Below are 22,000 nucleotides of genomic sequence, written 5' to 3'. Positions count from 1 at the left end.
TTTGTTAAGTCTAAGTAAGAAAACTATACCGCTGTGCATATCATATCCACTGTTAACATCTCAGCAATATTGCCCTTTTTCTGTGTCTACATAATCAGGTACTCAGTTCTTCCTGTCCTTCCCTTCTGCCCCCCAACCCCGTTTCTTAACCAAAATTAGGAATTTAGTGTACACGGTAATTTGTGACCATCCCCCTCCCCTTAATATTTTGAGTTAAAGAAATCAAGTATTCTATTAAAGCAGTATTTTTTTAATGGCTCTCAATGTTTGATCATTATGGCCAGACTTAAGTCTTTATAATAAAGAGACAATATGGTTGTTGGACCATATCTTATTTACACAAACCTCTGTTGTTCCCAGTTTTTTTTTTTAATAATATAAATTTATTTATTTTAATTGGAGGCTAATTACTTTACAATATTGTATTGGTTTTGCCATAGATCAACATGAATCCGCCACGGGTGTACACATGTTCCCCATCCTGAACCCCCTCCCACCACCCTCCCCATACCATCCCTCTGGGTCATCCCAGTGCACCAGCCCTGAGCATCCTCTATCATGCATCGAACCTGGACTGGCGATTTGTTCCTAGTTTTTTTGTTGCTTTAAATAATGTTGGCAGCGTTTTTTTAGATATAAATTTTTGTGTGCTTTTCTTAGTATTTCTTAGAATTAAATGCCTAGAAGTGAAATTAGCTAACTGATAAGCAAATTAACATTAGTAAAGATATACAAATATATTTATAAAATTATTTTCATAAATTTTAATATGCTTTATTTGAATCAACTTAAAATTTTTATATTGTTAAATTCACTCTTTTGTGATACACTGTTGTTTGAGTTTTGACAAATGCATGCAGTTGTCTAACTACCATAATCAAGAGGGAGAATTGTTTCCTCACCTCAGAAAATTCTCTCCTTTGTCTTTTGACTGCAAAGTGTGTTTATTTTTAATATGGAAAACATAAGGAAAAAAAATAATTAGAAACCCTCCATAAGCTTACCACCCTGCTATAACCTCTATTGACATTTTGTTGAGTATCCTTCTGGTCTTTTATTTCTTCTTCCCTACAAAAAAAGAGATCATACTCCCCTTTCTGTTTATAGTCTTTTTCTTTTTTTACTTAGTATATTTTGAGTATATTTTAATTTAACTGCTAGATCGGTTTTTGTTTCTGTTTCTTTGCAATTCTAATTAATCTTATCGTGAATATCTTTGCATATTGCCATAATTACTTAAGTCCTAAAAGTAGAGTGTTTAGATCTCAGTGCATATGTACAGTTTTCAAACTTATTTACATTTTGTCAAACTGATTTTTAAAATGCTTATGCGAATTTATATTCTGACGAACAGTGTCTTGAAGAGCATGTTTTTCATGTATCTTGGGCAGTATTATTTTTATTTTATATTTTTAAATCTGATAGATGAATTATGGAATTGTGTTATTTTAATTTTCATTTTTGATTTCTTGTGGGTTTTTTAAAATGTGTTATGTACATTTTTGTGCAGATTGCTAGTCTGTGTCACTTGGATGTTTTTCTCTTGACTCTTTTTGGGGATGGAGAGCTTATTTTTTAAGTGCTCTTTATATGAGCAATACTAATTTCACTGTTAGGAGTAAGTATTTCTTTTCATGTGCTTGTTCATTGTGTTTAATGTTTTTTATCTTATGGAGGTTCTCATAAATCCATCTTTCTGCATTTCCTTTATATTTGCAGGGGTATGTGTTCAATTTAGACAGATCTTTCCTCTAGATCATGTAGTCTTGTATATTGTCTTCACACATAATTTTTTTCTCTCTCTTTTTTTTTGTTTGTTTTTTTAAATTTAATTTAATTTAATTTTTTAACTTTACAATATTGTGTTGGTTTTGCCATATATCAAAATGAATCCACCACAGGTATACATGAACCCTGTATACCTGTTCCCCATCCTGAACCCTCCCCCTCCTGTTCCCCATCCCGAACCCTCCCCCTCCTGTTCCCCATCCCGAACCCTCCTCCTCCTGTTCCCCATCCCGAACCCTCCCCCTCCTGTTCCCCATCCCGAACCCTCCTCCTCCTGTTCCCCATCCCAAACCCTCCTCCTCCTGTTCCCCATCCCGAACCCTCCTCCTCCTGTTCCCCATCCTGAACCCTCCTCCTTCCCCATACCATCCCTCTGGGTCATCCCAGTGCACCAGCCCCAAGCATCCAGTATCGTTCACACATAATTTTATCAAAAATTCTTTCTCCATTGCTACTACTCCATTGTTACTCTATTACTTACTACATTACTACTCCATTATTACTCCTACTCTTACACTCCTGTTAGACTAGTGAGGTTTTTACTGTTACGTCAAGGAGCCATAGATTATGTGCTCGCATATGTGTGTATTTTTTATTTAATTCATTATTTGGTTTTTAAATTACACTTATACTTTCAAGCAGCATGAACTTTCCATTGAAATCTTCTATTCAAACAGTATTTAATAGTACAATAATATTCAAATATGTGCCAAGTTAAGCCAGTCCTCTTATTTTTTCCCTATTGTCACCTTTGGCTTGCATTTTAGGTAAATACTGTCCATCTGATTTCTTGGTTGACATTAGGGGAAAAAGTGTTTCTCCTAGTAAATAACTATTTCTCTGTTTTTTACATGCCACAGGATATTGAAGTCAAAGTAAGTAGCAAAACAGTGACCTACAACAAATGTGCACATGAGCTCACCTAAGAGTGTAGTGACAGTCTCCCTTACACAGGTTGATCCAGGTGACCCTTGATCGCATTGCATGGCAAAAGAGTGGGAATGCCAAAATATGTATTTTGCTTATTTCTTAAAATTTCTAGCTGGGCTTGTGTTCAACATTCATTGACCAAAAAATATGTTAAAAACTTTTCTAACATGGGTGATGTAGGGAGGTTTGTTCTCAGAAATAAAGGTCATTTAAATGTAATAAAAATAGAAACAGCAGTTTAAGAAATGCATTTTTCATTGTCCCTCCCCCAGTTTTATTGAGATATGATTGACATACAGCACTGTGTAAGTGTGAGTTGTGCAACGTAACAATGATTTGACCTACATACCTCCTGCAGTGATGACTGCAATAGGTTTAGTAAATACCCATCATCTCGTATAGACACAACATTAAAGAAGTAGAAAAATATGTTTTCCCTTTTGATGGGAACTCATAGGATTTACTCTCTTATGATCTTTATAAGGTAGAACAGTATTAATGATCTTACCATGTTGGACATTACATTCCCAATGTTAATTTATCTTATAACTGGAGATTTTTGTCTTTTGACCACCCTCATCTATTTACCCCTCTCTTCCCCTCACCTCCGGTAGCTACAAATAAGATCTCTCTTTCTCTGAGTGTTTTCCTTTGTTTGTTTTTGAAGCATAACTGACCTGCAGCGCTGTGTTAGTTCTTGGTGTACACCATTGTGATTTGATATTTCTGTATATTGGAAAATGGTCATCATAATACGTCTGCTTGCCATCTGTCACCATGCAGAGATGTGACATAGTTATAGGCTTATAGACTACATCCCCCAACTGCAGTACTTTTCACATTTGTGAATCATTCATTTTGTAACTGAAAGTTTGTATCTTTTAATCACTCTCACTTATTTTTCTCTTCCCCCAGGTACCTCTTCTCTGACAACCACCTGTTTCTTCCCTGTATCTATGCCTCTGTTTCTGTTTGGCTATATTTGTTCATTTGTTTTGATTTTTAGATTTCACATATAGTGAAATCATACAGTCTTTGCCTTTCTTTATCTGTCTTATTTTACTTACCATAATACCCTCTCAGTCCATCCGCTTTGTCCCAAATGGCAAGATTTCAAAGAAATGCATTTTTAATTTAGCTTCAAAAACATCCATAAGAAAGCATTATTTTTTTCAAGGATAAAGATTTTATTGCTTGATTTTTGATTACATAAAAAAGATAAATTAGTTAAATTAAGAGTTATAAAATTACTTTTATTATTTTACTTTTAATTACTTAAAATTATTCAAATATAGAATTAGAATGGTTTTTGTTCTTTTTGCCAAAGACAACTATGCCATTAAAAAGGAAGTAGACCGATACATTTATTTATATGCTGGTTTCACTGGGTATTTTAAGGGTTCTCGTATGTAAGATTTATGTACAAAATGTTATATAGGCGTTTTTTATTGCTCAAGAAAGGTTAATAACTATGTGTCTTTTGCCTGGGATAAAAATCAAAGTTTTATTAAGCAAAATATTAATCCTTGAAATTACTCTTCGAAAGAGAAGTTAAATGAAACTGTCTGTGCTGTATTCTGACATTATCAGAAACATTTGGACAAAGTAGGACACAGCTGTTACAGTTTAAAAAATTACAGTGCAGGCCCATTCTTTACATTTAAATACAGCAATCATCATCCTATAAATGTTTTTTCTACGGCAGAGACCTACTAGCCTGCAAAAAATCTTCATCTTTGTATACGTATTTCTAATGCAATTTATACTTAACTTTTGCTTTGCTGTTACTGCTCTTTCTTAATTTAGTATATTTTTCATTTCTTTTTTTAGGCTAAGCAGCTGGAAGAGAAAGATCGGGTGATAAAGAAGCAGGATGCATTCTACAAAGAGCAGCTGGCTAGACTGGAGGAGAGGGTATGGCTGTTTCTTGTCAGTGATTCTCTTCTCTTAACCACATCTGCAGTGTTCCCAGGGGTGTATTTAAAAATCAATACATTAGAACTGTAACCACTTTTCCTAGTTAAAAAGTGGCCAGGAAGTAAAGAAGCCAACCAGGCTGGTCATTATCAAAGATAATGTCATTTCTGCTTTGGTAGTTTTTCGTGTTGTTGTGTTCCTGGTTCGTTAATAACATTTTACTACTCAGGAACTCCCCCCACATATTTTCCCTTAAACGTTTAGAAGCTGCACTGTCTCCAGGTCAAGCAGTAGAGTGCTATTCCGGGCTCTCCCAAACATTGACTAAACTTGAGCACGTCCTTAGAAGTGGAAATGTTTTGAAGGATAAACTGTCTTTGTGAAAGCTCAGTTTCACTGCACTTGTGGCCAAGAAATGAATGTCTTTTTCAAAACTGGTGGACAGGAGCTGAATAATAGGACTCAGGAGAAGAGTTAGGATGCAGAGAGGAGGAAGTACCTCTGGTCTCCATTTCTATAGAATTTGACAAAGACTCGAGGAAATTGAGACTGAAACAGGAGGCAGTGGGCTTAAGATTGGAAATTTCGGGACCCTATCAGTGCCCCTGTTCAATGAAATATTGTATTGTCTAGGATAATTTCATACCCAGACCATGAAGTTGCAAAGCTAGTTTTCTCTTTGCTTTGATTGAGACCTCCAAATTTGATTTGGAATAGCATGTTTAGTAAAAAAGTAGAAACTAAGAAATAGACTATCAGACTCCATTCAGTACAAATATTTGTATGTTGTCTTCACCTCTCTCTGTGTCATTGAACTTAGTACTTCTTGAATGTAGGGACCATTTTCTCATTGATTCAGCAGATGTATGTATATGTCAGGCCCTGATAGTGCCAGAGAGAAGCTAATGAAGAAAGTGAACTGAACTGCTGCCCTTGTGGAGCTTAAATTCATTAAAACCCTGTCGGCATGTTGAATGGCAGATTATAATACATGCACACAGTGGAGTGGAAAGAGGAGTCCCAGGGCCTAGGAGTGCGGGTGTGGCGCTGGGTGGAGGGACCTTTCTAAGAGGTATCTGGGTGTGGGAAGCAGGCCAGGACCAAGCCCTGAAGCAGGGTTGTGCTTGACATGTTTGGAAAGGTTAGATGGCTTGTGAGTTGCTGTCTTCAGTAAGAACTGAAGCAAGAGGGACTTATTAGGTTGATGCAAAAGTAGCTGCAGTTTTGGACTGTAAAATTTTAAATCATAACTAGGCTCAAATATATCTTTATTAATCAAAATAGGAACCATTGCAATAAACACATTTTTGCCAACAAGAAATGACCCTTGAGCTATGGTTTGCAGAGGACTGATTTAGTGCATGGGTTTCGACATCTGGGGGCTTAGATTCAAGTCCCTGTACTGGCATCTACCTGCTGCCTATCTAGGAGTGGTGGTGGTGGTTTAGTCACTGAGTCATGTCCGACTCCTTGTGACCCCATGGACTATAGCCTGTCAGGCTCCTCTGTCCATGGGATTCTCCAGGCAAGAATACTGGAGTGGGTTGCCATTTCCTTCTCCAGGGGATCTTCCCAACCCAGGAATCGAACCCAGGTCTCCTGCATTGCAGGCAGATTCTTTACCAACTGAGCTATGAGGGAAGCCCTATCTTGGAGTATTATATGTAAACTTTAGCTTTCCTCAGCTATAAACTGAGGATTTTGTAGTACCTACCTCGCTAATTTGTAAAATGAGATAATTCTCATAAATTAACTGTAAGACTGTCCAACCGTTCAGTCAGTGGTAGCTCTTCTTTTACTTCTATCCCAAACACTGTTTCTGATGTAATGAGTAAATATTATCTGAATCAAATGAACGAGTGAAAGTTTTTCAGGTGATTAACCAGGAACCTGCTTTTCCCCCCACCCAGTGATAGTTTTCTTTGCCTTCAAGTATTACTGTGCTAGGTATGTTGTGAAGTTCTCATCGATCACTGTTACATATTGCCCATTTCTCATAAATCACCAGTTTCCTAGAGATAGTCAGTGATTGGTTTGAGGCACTGAGAGGATGGATTTACTCTTGGCCAATTAAAGATGGTGCTAGTGGTAAAGAACCCTGCTGTCAATTCAGGAGACATAAGAGAAATGGGTTTGATCCCTGGGTTGGAAAGATCCCGTGGAGAAGGACAAGGCAGTCCACTCCAGTATTCTTGTGTGGAGAATCCCATGGATCAGAGGAGACTGGTAGTCTACAGTCCATGAGGTTGCAAAGAGTCAGACCACAACTTAGCAACTAAGTTTCCACCACGGGCAATACCTCTCACATTCTTAAAAAGTTTACTTCACATCCATGTCGGCTTTGATAAAGCTGGCAACATTTGCAATGAAGCAAGTATTTGAAAAACTTTAAAATGGCTTCGACTTTCTTTGTCTGTGAAGAGTTGATACCTTTGCCTATTGGTTCTAAGAAGGGTGACATTGGTGTACAGTTAAATTACACTTATTACTCCTCCTGAGTTGAAGAAAGGCAGAAATTATCTCAGATGTCTGGGGAACCAGCTGATACAAATACCAGGGAGGAGAAAGCTCCATTCACACAAGGGAATGTCTAATTGATAAGGAGTGTATTAAAGTAGAATCTAGAGACATCCCAAGCTGTATTACAGAACTGCTTGTGTTTCACATGCTCAGTAGACTTGGCTTCATATTCTCAAATGACCATAAATTTCTCACTTTAAAGTAAAAGAAGCACAATGAGATATTAAAATAACTCTTAGAGATATCATGCCATAGTTGCATCATGAAATTTGCATCAAGTCGATGAAAATGGATGGCTGAGTAATAAGATTATGAGTCATCAAAAAGTGATAATGTACAGATGGTTAACAAACACATGAAAAGATGCTCAACATCACTCATTATTAAAGAAATGCAAATCAAAACTACAATGAGATATCACCTCACACCAATCAGAATGGCCCTCATCAAAAAGTCTACAAACAGTGAATGCTGGAGAGGGTGTGGAGAAAAGGGAACGCTCTTGCACTGTTGGTGGGAATGTAAATTGATACAGCACTGTGGAAGGTGGTATGGAGATTCCTTAAAAAAAAAATAGGATTAAAACCACCATATAACCCAGCAATCCCACTCATAGGCATATACTCTGAGGAAACCAAATTGAAAGAGACACATGTATCCTATTGTTCATTGCAGCACTATTTACAGTAGCTAGAACATGGAAGCAACCTAGGTGTCCATTGACAGATGAATGGATAAAGAAGTTGTGGTACATATACACAATGGAATATCACTCAGCCATAAAAAGGAACATATTTGAGTCAGTTCTGATGAGGTGGGTGAACCTAGAACCTTTTATACAGAGTGAAGTGAGTCAGAAAGAGAAAGATAAATACCATATTCTAACACATATATACAGAATCTAGAAAAATGGTACTGAAGAATTTATTTACAGGACAGCAATGGAGAAACAGACACACAGAATAGACTTATGGACATGGGGAGAGGAGAGGAGGGGGTGAGATGTATGGAGAGAGTAACATGGAAACTTACATTACCATATGTGAAATTTACTGTATGTCTCAGGAAACTCAAATGGGCTCTTTATCAACCTAGAGGGGTGGGTTGGGGAGGGAGATGGGTGGGGAGGTTCAAAAGGGAGGGGATATATGTATACCTATGGCTGATGCATGTTGAGATTTGACAGAGAACAGCAAAATTCTATAAAGCAATTGTCTGTCAATAAAAAATAAATTTTTAAAAAGTGATAATGTATACAATTACTGTGGCTGCTAATGTAGCTGACAGGCAGATGGTATGGTGGTCTTAGAAGTTATCCTGGGAATGACTGTACAAGATATCATGTCCCTTCTTCATTAATAAGACCACCTAGTATTCCATTGATGGTTTCAGCAGTTCATCTAGTTAAAACAGAGAAGATAAGTACTTGTATCCACTTTTAAACTTACATTTTTAAACAGGAATCTGGACTTCATAGTCGATTAAATGATTCTGCAACTTACGTAATACCACAACCATTTTTCCTTACATTAGCCACTGCTGGATTCTGCATTTTGCATCTTTTAACACAAAGTGTGCAGAATTTCTAACAGAAATGGTTAGACATTGTACTTTTTTCACTGTAATCACAAGAAAATCCTCCTTACAATCTTCTGCATTAAGTTTAGAAAGTGCTTCATCTTTGCACACCTAAATGTCTCTCAAATATTCCAAGGTGAAATCCAACTGGAAAAAATTCAGCTTAGCTACTTTTAGGAATGGCAGTAATAAACAAAAATAAGATATTATAGAAATGGACAGAAGACACCAGGAGGTTGAATACTACGAAAGTAATTTTATGATTTTTAGTATCTTGCACACAGAGGAAAATAATATTTTTATAAAAAATATTTATTTCTTTGGCTGCACCGAGCCTTAGCTGTGGCACCCTGGATCTTTGATCTTCATTGCAGCATGTGGGATCCACTGCCCTGACCAGGCATTGAACCCTGGGCCCCCAGCATTGGGAGTGCAGAGCCCTAGCCATTGGACCACCAGGGAAATCCCGAAAATACATATTCTTTAAGGGGCAACAGCTTATATTTTGGAGAAGGCAATGGCACCCCACTCCAGTACTCTTGCCTGGAAAATCCCATGGATGGAGGAACCTGATAGGCTGCAGTCCATGGGGTCACTAGGAGTTGGACACAACTGAGCGACTTCACTTTCACTTTTCACTTTCCTGCATTGGAGAAGGAAATGGCAACCCACTCCAGTGTTCTTGCCTGGAGAATCCCAGGGACGGGGGAGCCTGGTGGGCTGCCGTCTGTGGGGTCGCACAGAGTCGGACACAACTGAAGTGACTTAGCAGCAGCAGCAGCAGCTTATATTTGTTAAGCTCTTTCTTACCTCATGTAGTATGCCCTAACTGAAAAAAAGCTTGAGTATCAATTCCCATTGGTTGATGTAAGAAGCTTGAGAGAATTAATTCCCGATCAGTGATTGATGAAAGGAATCACGGAGCAGCTTTCGAGGAAAATGTTCTTAAATGTTTTTAAGACACCTTTGCCAGTCCCTATGGGGCTTCTCTGGTGGCTCACATGGTAAAGAATCCACCTGCAAAGCAGGAGACCTGGGTTTGATCACTGGCTTGGGAAGATCCCCTGGAGAAGGGAATGGCAACCCACTCCAGTCTTCTTGCCTGGAGAACTGCATGGACAGCAGAGGCTGGCGGGCTACAGTCCATGGGGTTGCAAAGAGTCGAACACTTTCACTTGTCTGTCTGAGCCACTTTCACTTGTCAGTCCCTCAGGTAATTCTCCACAGTGCTGTATGTCTCTCTTAATGTGCCATGTTTATGCTGATTGTGATTAGTTACCTGTGTTTATCTGGTGAGCACCTTAAGGATAAAATCATTTTCTTATTTCTGTATTTTACACAACGCATGTGCAGTGATTGAATCCTGCAGTTCCTAAGTTTATGCCATAAGGTTAGATTCAAGCCATTCATGTACAGTTTGTAAGCATTTGCAAAATATTTAGTTTCGCTTTCATTAGTTAAATTAATAATCTAAATCTATCCTATGAAAATATCAAGTTTAACTTTGAATATCTGAATATGTATAGCATCTTCATCATCCTCATAGCTAACAGTAACATCTTTTGAGTATTTATGTTGTGCTGGGCACTTTGCATAGATTATATCATTTTATTCTCATAAACAACCCTAGGAGGCTGTCAACCCTGTTGTTTAGGTGAAGATCCTACAGGTTCAAGTAATTTGCCCGAGAATATACAAACAAAGGGCTTCCCAGGTGGCTCAGAGAGAAAAAAATCCATCTGCAGTGAAGGAGCCTCAGGAGACACGGCTTTAGCCCATGGGTTGGGAAGATTCCCTGGAGAACAAAATGGCTACCCACTCCAGTATTCTTGCCTGGAGCATCCCCTGGACAGAGGAGCCTGATGGGCTGCTCAGTCCTTGCGGTCAAAAAGAGTCAGATAGGACTGAAGCGACAGAGCACATAAGCATGCATACAGTCAAAATGTGACCTGAATTTGAACCAGGTCCAACATCCAAGCTGTTAGCCATTGTCCAAAACCATCTTTAATGCTTGTCAGTTCTGCACTTTAGAGTTAAATCCTGCTGATTGCTTTGTTAGTTCTATGGGTAGTAACTTAACTCCTTCTGGCTTCTAATACAGTGTTTTAGGTCCTGATGTTAAAACTTGATCAGTGTTACCATGTAACCTGGAAGTGTTTAGCATTCAAAATGCTTAATTCCCACCCCCTCCCCCACCCACCCCCTCCCCAGGATTTGGCACTTCCTGGGAAAATTTGACCAGAAGGGCAGCAGCAAGGTCATATTACTTAGTAACTGTGGCATGACACCCCTAAGAATTACTTTAATGTCTAGTTGCGCTGCTTGTACTTTGAAGGAAGAAATTCAGTTATTCAAGCAGTTTAGAAATGTCTTTGGGGCATCCCATTCATTCATAGGTTCACAGTGTCGCTATGGGATAATCATCTCATTCCATCTCTAGGATGAAAACAAATTTTCTGTTTTATCAGCTGTTTGATGGTTATTTCATGAAAATCTGAATTTGTCTGCTCCTGAAACATCCGTTGCCTGGGTATTCTTCAGAAGAATGTGTGTTTTCCCATAGTCTGTTAGCCTTCCGGAAAGGAATGGAGAGGCAGGACTAAGTCCATGGTAGAAGAGGACAGAGTCCAGTTTCTTCCAGGATCTTCTGGGATGAAGGACCCCTCCCTCCCTCTCCCAGGATATCTAGAGATGTGCGTTCTTTGATGATGAGTGTGTCTTGCATGTCTAACTTCTCAATTATAAACTTGCATTGAGTTGCTCTATGAAATCCACTTTGCTCTTGGCGTTCCTAAGAATGGTGGGGTTTGGCACAGCATGAAGAGAGCTATAAAAGCCCTAGTGGCTCGAGTAGCCGAGGGAGATCAGAGAGCTTAGTTGGAGACCATTACAGTGTTCAGATCAGCGGGGTAGTGCGGTTTGTATTGTTTCCAGTTTGCAGGTTCCTCTGGATTTCGGCAACTATTTGCATACACACTGCCGTCAGCCCCATACAATTAAGAAGGAGAGGGAATTGTACAAGCTGAGTGAAAGAGAGTGATGCAAAGAGAATGGTGAAAGATAAATTGTCATTAAGAAGAAAAGTACTTTACTAGTTCATCACCTGTGGAGAGAGTTGCTAATTAAATTCTAAGGTCATGCTTACATCAAATGAGCAAGTTTTCAAAGCCTTTTACTTACAGTGGGTGGCGTATCTTCTATTGCATCACAGTGTTGGACTCATCTGTATGATTAATTGGCTGTTTTGATTGCTTGACTTCTTCTTTGTCAGTTGGTACCTTCATTTCTGTGTTCCTCTCCACAAAGCTTGAGGGGGAAAATGCCACAAATGATGATAAAGAGAAATGACAACAGAACAGATTATTGCCGGCCCTGTGTGCTCCTTATGGAAAGAAATTATTGGTGCTTTTGTACTATCAGATGAAATCTATCATTGTAAAAAGATTTCATTGAGTGGAGCTGGGTCAGCCATTTCAAGGGATTAATGCAGGATGGAATTTCAGTCAGACCACTGGCATCTGTGATCCTAAAACATGAAGATTCTTTTTTGAGGTGGGTGTAGAGCAATAACTACTTAGACTCAATTTAAGGGATAAAAAAAGCCCTTTGATACTCTTCCTCTTCGGTACTTCTAAACATTTGTCCATGATCCAAGGTCATATGGGTAGCTCATATACACTGAATTGTGTGTATGTTTTGGCCAGATGCTGAGATATAGCAAGTTTAACTCAGTAGTTAAAAGCATTACTTGGTGGGAGATATTCCTTGGTAGTTTATGCTAGTTTGCATTTGTCAATCTAGAAAGAGAGATTATTCCATTGACACTTGGAACTTTTGTACTGGCCTCCTCATTCATCTTGAAATCAGGGCAGTTTCTCTAGTTACCAAGAGTTGCAAGAAACAGATAAAGCTCTCTTGTCCAAGAGTTTGTATGTTGAAGGCATAGAAACCAGTGTCACTTTTAATTGTATTGCTGTTAACAAATGACAGAGATTTCAGTGAAGTGGTTTTTAGCATATACCTTTTGTTAATCAATGAGTGTTGTTTTTTTTTAAATAATTAACAAGTATTGATAGTTCAAATAAATGTACTTAGATGTTAGCGGTTAGGTAGAGAAATTAATAAGGCTCAGTATCACTATATCTCTTGTTAATATAATTGAAACAGTTATTTATAACTTAGGTTCAGAGACTGAACCCTTCTGCACTTTTACTGGGCTCCCTAAAGGAAGTTTATTATTGCAGACTTTCCAAAAGTAGCAAGGAGGGTGGACTCCCCCCCACCCCAATTTTGCTCTACAGAACAAGGGGCAAGAAAATCGATACAGTGGGGGTCTTATCCTTAATTCATTATTCAATAAGTCCTCCAAACGCATTGACTTTTCTGTTAACCTCTCTGAGTTTTCTAATGGGAAATGTGCCATGGGTAACCTTGAAATGCTTTTTTAATCTGGCTTTAGGGATATGAGAGTTACATTTTTTTTTTTCCGGGATGAGCTGTTAAAAGTGCATCCAGTTAAAATGATCCCTTTAACTGGAGCCAGTTTTTCTGTGCCTAACTTTAGAGGAAAGATTTGCAAATGATGGGATCAGCACTTAATTTGGGGCTCTATTTACCATGTAGGCTGTCAAGAAGTATTAACCTTAAGGTAAGATGAGAATGTGGAATACAAAGCTATGAGCTGATGGCACAAAGTACACCAGGTATTAAATAGCATTATCCATCCTGCTTGCTACAGTAAATAGGATTTCACTATTATGATGTGTCAGGGCTTTCAGGGAAATCACATTTACAAGACACTAAACTGCCATCCTCTCTGCTGAGCAGCTTTATTCTGGGATCTTGCTTTCATATTAATCCTGTTGGTTAGGAAATACTTGTAGCAATTGTGCATGGAAATTATAATTTAATGATCTCTTCCTTTTCTCTATTCAGAGCTTAGAATGGACCACTGTGCTTTGGTAGCGATAGCCCCAGGGCTCTGCGAAAGAGATAATGTGCAGTTCCAGCTTTAAAGCCCAGTATTGCCTTTCTGTGAGCTCTTGTAATGATCATAAGTGCTAAGATGCCAGCAGTATGGGCTGCATGCTTTCTCAGCTCTTCACATCTCCTTTACCCTATGAGAGGCGGCACAATAAACTGGATTCTGTTTACCATGACTGTTTTTCAGTGCCACCTGAATGGGTAAAGACCAGGTAGAGAAATGAAGTGTGATGAAATCTAGGGAAAATTAATTCTGCTTTTACAGATTCTGTTTGTTCTGTCTGGGGAGGCTCAGTAGGCTGTTTGCTTTGAAAAACAATTAATACCCCCTTTCCTTTCTCTGGGATCTTTTCTTGCTATTGATAATAATGTTGCGGCCAGGAAGGCATTCTGTGTTTCCTGTGTATTTCCTGTGTATGTGATTGAAAATGAGCTAAATCTCTTGAATTTTCTTTGCATCCAATTTCATCATTAGTGATTGTTTTGCTTCTTGATACCCTGTTTATTTATAAATTTCAAATGCACTCCATTTAGGCAAACCAGCCAGTGCTCATTTCCCTATTTTCCTGACTGAAAAATTAAACAGCATGAATATTAATTCTTTTAAGGGAAATTGCAGGGCTGGTATTGGAAAATGCTCTTGAATCTCAGTTTTATGTCCAGACCATCAGCCAGCTGTGCCTCTGTAAGGGATTACATCTCAACACATTAGCTTCCTTAAGAAAGATGTATTTGGTCATAAAACATTTGCAAATAATATTATCTCAGAACAAAATCAAATAAAAAGTGCCCATGTAAAGCAGATTGGCATGGTAAGGACAACATGAAATTAAGGGAATTTAAATCTAACCTGACCATGGAGACTATCTAAGATAGGAGTTTAACCTTGGTGGTGTTTCTCAGAATTGGGGGCAGGGGGGTAGGGTTTGAGGGAATCCTCGACATTGAGCATTCATTCGAACACACCTTTGTTAATCTCCTCTGGTGAGACAGGCACTGTACGTAGATACAGTGATGAATACAAACAGCACCAACACCTGTTGGCATCTGCTACAGAGCTTTTGATCGCCATGGTGGACCCATGTAGGGTTTGCCAGGCTTTCTTCCAGAGGGGAACTGTTTCATGAGGAGAAAGCCACTGCTTTTGTCCCTTCAAGGTCTAAAGATCAAGGGATTTAGAGGGGCATTTTGTGGGTTGAAGAGATTCATCAGGTTAAATGCTCAGATAAAGACCCAATAAACTGGTTACCTTCAGTGGCAGTCTTTGGAAATAAATGTTAAATATGTAAGTTCCATCAAGACCAGAACTGTTTGTGCTTTTTGATCACCATAATAGTGCCTGGCACATAGTAGGTGCTAGATAACTTTTAAAATTAACGTGTTAGTCAGGAAGTGGGATGGGTTCCTTGGCCAAATAATTTTGAAGAATGTTAAGCTTAACTAAGCAGAACAGATTTCTTTACTGTAGTCCTTCTCTGAGTTTGTGTACATTCTGAGCTTCCAAGATGAGAATACTGCATGCCATGTTTCAGCATTATACTTGAACCATTAAGTCTCTTTTTCAAGAAACACTCATTAACTTATTCCAGCCCACCATCTGATATTTTCTGTGCTCTACCTAATGCTACTGCTTAGCATTTTTTGAGTTCTTCCTGATGTGCATCCTAGAATGTAGAGGTCAAGAAGCCATAGAATTTCATTGATAGAGTTCCTAATTTGAGGGCTTCTGAGGACCTGGACCCTCCTGGAATTGCCTGCGTGTATACTGTGTTGTAAAAGAGTGGACAGAGGAGAAAGAGACCCAGGGAGTCTATAGTTCCTCTGGAGGGCTCTGTGTTCTGACTCTATACTCTTCAGAATCTCTATTCTCTCTAACAGTCTTTGAGAAAGCTATGCCCACAGTAGCTCAGTTTCATCAGGGCCCTCCCACTACAGGACACTTCAGTTCAGTTCAGTTGCTCAGTTGTGTCCCAACTCTTTGCAACCCCATGGACTGCAGCACACCAGGCTTCCCTGTCCATCACCAACTCCCGAAGCTTGCTCAAACTCATGTCTGTCGAGTCGGTGATGCCATCCAACCATCTCATCCTCTGTCATCCCCTTCTCCTCTTGCCTTCAATCTTTCCCAGTGGGACGCAGAGCCATGCCCGTTAACCCAAGAGTCATACATCCTCATATGAAGAATTGGGCGTGTAGAATGCCCCCAAGGATCAGGGTCCCCATAGAAATTTTCTTCTTTTTTCATTAAATCGAGTAGAGGAATTGGATTTCATAAATACTGAATTACCACCGTGGATCTTTAACCCACAAGTGTTTGCCAAGACCCAGAGCTGGAGGAACAAGGAACAACATTTTTCATTCCTTCATGATCTTGAGTTTTCTGTGCCCCTTCGGAAAGACTTTGGAAGTAGTAAGATTTGCTAGCCACGATCAGAAAAATCGTGCAGTCTGTGTCCTCACAAGTTCAACAGTCCTTCTCTGTAACCTCATTCGCCTTCACACAAGAATCCAGGGAGGATAGTGAGGCCACAGCACTGCCCCTCATGACTTGCAGTTTCACACCAGATCTCTGAGATCAGTGCCTCCCACATAGTAGGTGTTTGACAGATCTTTGTTGAGTAAACAAGTAAAGGAGCTTTCAGCAAGTAAAAGGCTTCAATCTTCAGACTGGCCCAGATACCTCAGGTATACGTCTTCCAGGTGACTTAGTGTACACTTCCCGCCAAGCTACACGTTATCCTGCAGGTTTTGCAGAGATTCAGACCCGGGTCCTTCTGCTCCAACCATGCCAGCTGCTAATATTAATGCAACAGCCTATCTTACTTATATAGAATTAAACAGTGCAGATGCCACTATTTGGGCAAACTTTTGAAGTAAATTAAATCACATTGCCTAAGTGATGTTCTCATCCATTACTTTTCTGTGACTTGAGGCAGGGGTAATCCATTTTATCCACAAACCCTGCCCTAAATAGAATCCCAGCTTCATGAGTTATCCCCAAACTTGGCTTTTGGTGAAAATGTTCATGAGTACTTTGCACTCTGGACGTCCTTTCTGTTCCAAGGCTCTTGGCCGAGAAATATAGTATCATTAGAATCAGCATCATATTAAAACAGCTACCATGTATTGGGGCTCCCTGGTGGCTTGGACAGTAAAGAATCTGTCTGCAATGCAGGAGTCCTGGGTTTGATCCCTGGGTTGGGAAGATCCTCTGGAAAAGGGCATGGCAACCCACTCTAGTATTCTTGCCTGGAGAATTTCATGGACAGAGGAGCCTGGTGGGCTACAGTCCTTGGGGTCACAAAGAGTCTGACACAACTAAGCAACCAACACTTTTCACCGTCTATTGAGGGATTATCATAAGCCGGGCAGTGCAGAAAATGTTTTAACAAATCATTTAACTCCAGGACAGACCTCCAGGGAAAGGTGTTTTTTTCTTTTGCCACCTGACTAGGTACTGATTTTGTTCTTTGGGCTTAGAGACATCAGGTAACTTGTGCTAATGTTTCCCAGCTAGTGCAGCCAGGCCTCTCTCTGTCTCTTCACTGACTGCCTCTCCTTCTGTGTGACCAGTGAGCATCTATGAGACTCCCTTAGGCTTACATCTATTACTCAATTCCACTCTCCCAGACTTAAAGAAGAATTTTGGTGCAAGTGGGCATGACAGTTCTTGTTTAGACCCAGTAGAGTCAAATAACAGATTCTCAGCCATGTTTCCTTTAGCAGCATTTGTACTTGACTTCTTTTATCAACTAAACACCCGTAGTCTTACTTAATCGTGGGTCATATTCTACAGTAAAGTAACAGTGATAAAGCATGATTGGATGTTGGATACAGAGAGTATGGCTTTAGTACATAGACTGAACTGATGGAGACACTGTCAGTAAGGAAACAGTACAGGTTCTGTGGATTGGGCCTTATCCTCTGAGGTGATGGGTGGAAAAGATGAAGGACCTGGAAATACCAGGGGGAGAAATAGCTGGAAATCAGAAGGACAGGCTAGATCAGCCATGGGGATGCCGAGATCTAGTGGGGTGACCATTGGGGGAAGCAGGTGGAGGGTTCAAGAGTGATCAGGTAACTCCCACTGCCACTTGGGCACTCCTGCCCTTGCCATCTTCCTTTGTAAGGGCCCACTTTGCAAAATTGCTTCCAGTAGATCTCTGACAGAACCCTTGAAACTCTGTGTCCACAGCAGTCCTGCCCATTTTGCTTGCTCTTTAGATTGTGAACCTATGGAAATTTGGAGTATAAACTTCCTGCGAAGTTAGATTATAGTCATACAAATATGTATTTACTGTTAATTTCCTTTTTCTAGTTTAAGGCCAAAGATGTTGCTCCTAAATTAGAGCTATTTGAACTCAATTCAGGGGCTTCCCTAGATTCTGCCACAGAATTAACTCAAGTAATTAAATCAATGTCAGAAATATACCACTCAGTCAGCTACCCTTAAGCCAGGCATTCCTGCATTTAACCTCTGTGACAGCTTTCCCTCTACGGCTTCAATATGGTTCATCCCCTGTCTCGGGGCTGCTGACCACCTGCTCTGTGCCCAGGTATCGTGCAGAGTAGGTCTTGTGATACACGGAGCGGCTAAACCAGGCCCAGTCTACCTCTGCTGTCGCATCCCTCCTCCTTGCTCCTTGCCCGCTAGTTCTTCTTATTATTATTTCTAGAACTTAATCATAATGTAGTCTCTGCCCTGCCTAGACTGACTATAAATGATATGAGGTGGAGAGTGTAAATAGAAGTGTGAGGGAAGAGTAGTTCAAGGTTGAGGGTTAAGATCCTGCGGTAGGCAGTCCATGTGCTGGGATCTGTATTTCTGTTTATCTATCATTAAGACAAAAGTGTTACTAGAACTACAATGAATGTTTCTGTAGTTCCAGAAAAATAACACATAATAAATTGAAAGCTGTCTAGTCTCTCATGAGGTACTTGCTCTAGATTGTAGAAATTTTGGCAGACATTCCTAGAACTATTTGTTAAAATTCAATAGCATGTAATTAAAGACAGAGACTACCATTTCTCTGTTGGGTACATTAAAAAATTATATTATATATCATTTGGATTTGACCCCAAACTCCGTTCCCAAAAGAATAATGCCAGAAAGACAAAAGGGTAAGTATTTTAGTCTTAACTAGAGGCACAAGTTACATAAAGTAACTACATTTACAGAACTGTCAATTATACCCTAGCTATTTAAGAGTAATTATGCAAAAGATAGCTTCTGAATGAATATTTCTTTACACATCACCAAATGGAAACAGTGATTCTGATGAAATTCTGGGTTTTCAGCCTTGCCAGGCAACAGAATAAGATTGCTGATGTTTTTAGCCTGTGCTGACGATTAAAACTAATATTAATACAACAACCTGGATACTATGTTAATGAAATGGAATATTTTATAGGCACATAAAAGTTTATTGCTTCTTGGAACTTTAATATTCTTCTAGCACAGAAGTGTGTGTTTTTTTTGTTTGTTTGTTTGTTTTGTTTTCAGACAAGGAAACAAATCTAGAGGTTTAAAAATTGGTTTTATGTACTTAGGGAGAGGAGTGGTGGCATTGTTTACCTAGTCATTATTATTGTCTCATCAAGTAGGTTCTAAGTTAGTGGATGAGGATTTGTTTACTTAGGTTCCTAGAACTGATTTGTGTTGGGGTGGCCTAGCAGATATTGCAGAGGTGACTGAAATATAATGAATACTTGGGAACCATTCCTTAGGTTTTATGAAACTTAATCAAACAGACAATAAAAGTTTCTCCAGCTTTGTTGATATCATGGTACAAAGCAGACATGCAGTAGTTTTAAAATTATTTGCTATACCGAACAAAACAAATTTTTACTAGAACTCACCTGGTTTGTTCTATTGGAAGAAAGGACAGCTAAGTTGCTAATTTGTTCCAGTTGCTAATTTTCATGTACCTACCAATGCTTGTCTTTTGGTCATTGCCTGAGATATTTAAGAATAACCCCAGACCTCAAGAAAGTAGGGAGATGAGCTTGGATGATTCCAGAATGCATTGAAGCTTTGGGACCCCCCACCAAAAGACCTCAAGGTAAATATAATGGTATCAAAGACAGGTGGATATAGATCCAGGTGTTAGACCTTCTACTTACTGGTTCTTTGTCCTTGGAAGCACCCTGCAACCTGTTTGACCCTCAGAGTCCTCGTCTGTAAGGTGGCTTTCAAAACATGTTTCCTGAGGGTGTGGAGAAGAACTGAAATGTTATATGTGAATTTATATGGATATTAAATTAGGATAGCACTAGGTATCATCATTAGTTTCCATCGTCTAGGTTGATAATTATATGCTGTTTGAGGTAACTTGTTGAGGGGAAAAACCCTAGGAAAAAATAGCTATTATTTTGTCATATTGAAATGTTAACTTGAATTTTGCCAGAAGGAATGGAATCATTGGCTCATTTGTAGAACTGTTGTGTAAAACGGATAAAAAAACTTTTAAAGCTACAATTTAGATCTACATTATCTTTTGGATTTTCAGATCTCTTTAATGTACTTCATTTTATCAGGTAAAAAGGGATTTCTCTTGCATGTATTTCTATTCAAATTTGGCTGCCTGTGTGCGTGAGAGAGAGTAATCTGGATACTTCAGTGTCCTTCTGTACTTAGGGTTTTCTGCCATCCTCCATGTTTTGAGAGAGGCTGGTGTGAATCTTTGTCCATTTAGTTCAGTCTTTCAGTGTTCCAGGTTAAAAATGGCTTATTTATGAAACCCTATGACATTATAATGTTGGAGTCTAGCTCCTCAAGACTGGGCACACAAAGACAGAGAGGTCAGGTTCCGGAGACTGGCGTGGTGAACTTTGGGGTACCATCTTTAAGGCACTTACTGGGGGATGGGGAGCTTAGGGCCAGAGGAGACTCTAGACTCTGGGAGAAATGCTGTGCAACTCGTATCTAGGTTGGTTCTTCTTGTTGTTTAGTGTTTGCTTTTCATTTTAATCTTCTGTTGGCAGTCTTTGACTTTGGATATTAATGGAGAACAAGGATTTGCCTCTTCACTATGACTTTTGGGTCAGTCTTGCAGAGTTTCTTACTTTAGTGTTGTTAATTTTTTTAAAGCCCTCTTCCTGTTATCCATTAAAATGGAATGGATGGCAAGGAGGAGGAAGCATGAATGAGGACAGGTCACAGGGTGGTGATGGGACAAGAACAAGCAGACATGAGGCGAGGAATCAGAGGGGCGATCGTTTGATAGATATTGCTCTTCTCTGGGTGGACTTCTCAGTTAAGAACATTATAGCCCTCATTATAGGGGTCTTCTCTTGAAAAATGAAGCTTTCGTTTCGCATTGTATTCCTGAGAGGCAGAAACCATCTCTGGTGGGGTCATAGCTTCAGGAAAATGCTAGGGGTATGTTGATATCAGTATTGTAGATTTCATTTCTACAGAAAAAATGCACTAGGTCAGGTGTCATTCTGTGTTTATACGAGGATCTATTAAACGTACTCACCAAAAGGCAAAATCTCTGAAGTCCTTTTGATAATGAAATGAAGAGCCTCACAATATTGTTGGCCAGCTCCGAAAGCAACCACAATACAAATACAACAGTAATACAAAACAAATACCTAATAATACAATACAAAACAACAGTAATACCTAGTCTTATCATCTTAAAAGTGTACCTTTTTTGACTAGATTCCTCAAGAGGCCTTTTGAGATTTGAGAGTTTTCATAAAACTTAATTACTAAAGACTTCAGTCTAAAAAAAAAAATCATCAACCAGTAACCTTTCAAAAAGATTTATCTGCATAAACCACTGATATCTTTCTCATGTAAATTCATTTTCATTTATTTCCCACAACTTCCTGTTCTCTTGACTGCTTCTGTCTCAAAAAGCAAACCAAAAAACCCAATTAATATTGGTTAGTCCCTAAATTATGCAGTTATGTTTTTAATCCCTTGAATCATAGTATATTTTTAATAACTAAAGCATACAGTTGTTATAAATTATGAGCATTTTAAGGATTAAAAGCCTAGTTTCTTAATTGTGGGTAAATGTCTTTTTATTGCAATACGTGCATGTTTAAAGATAAAGGTGTAAGTAGCTATTGTAAATTGTTTTTCCTTGCTCATTTTCTGTGTGGTACAAAACATGGTGAAATACCTGCTAACTCACCACTCTGAACACCCACACTGCACTTAAAAAAAGTTCTCATAGCCTATTTTATATAATATACCTTCTGGATCATCCCATCATCCAAAGAAAACCATTTTTCTTTTGAGAAAATTGCAGCTCTTAAAGTTTATCCACAT

General features: G+C 39.1%; 1 protein-coding gene across 3 annotated transcripts in view; it reads left to right on the top strand.

The window, feature by feature from the left end:
* The window catches only part of CHCHD3 (coiled-coil-helix-coiled-coil-helix domain containing 3), a 287,018-nt gene that overhangs the window by 181,507 nt on the left and 83,511 nt on the right, over nt 1-22,000 (top strand). For all 3 annotated transcript variants that reach the window (XM_055590948.1, XM_055590950.1, XM_055590949.1), the window contains exon 5: nt 4,549-4,632. In XM_055590948.1, the coding sequence (XP_055446923.1) occupies nt 4,549-4,632 (84 nt within the window). The remainder of the gene's footprint in view (nt 1-4,548; nt 4,633-22,000) is intronic.

The sequence above is a fragment of the Bubalus kerabau genome, chromosome 8 (assembly GCF_029407905.1).
Source record: "Bubalus kerabau isolate K-KA32 ecotype Philippines breed swamp buffalo chromosome 8, PCC_UOA_SB_1v2, whole genome shotgun sequence".
NCBI lineage: Eukaryota > Metazoa > Chordata > Mammalia > Artiodactyla > Bovidae > Bubalus > Bubalus kerabau.
The sequence above is the reverse complement of the archived record's forward strand: the minus strand, read 5'-3'. Positions and strand labels throughout refer to the sequence as shown.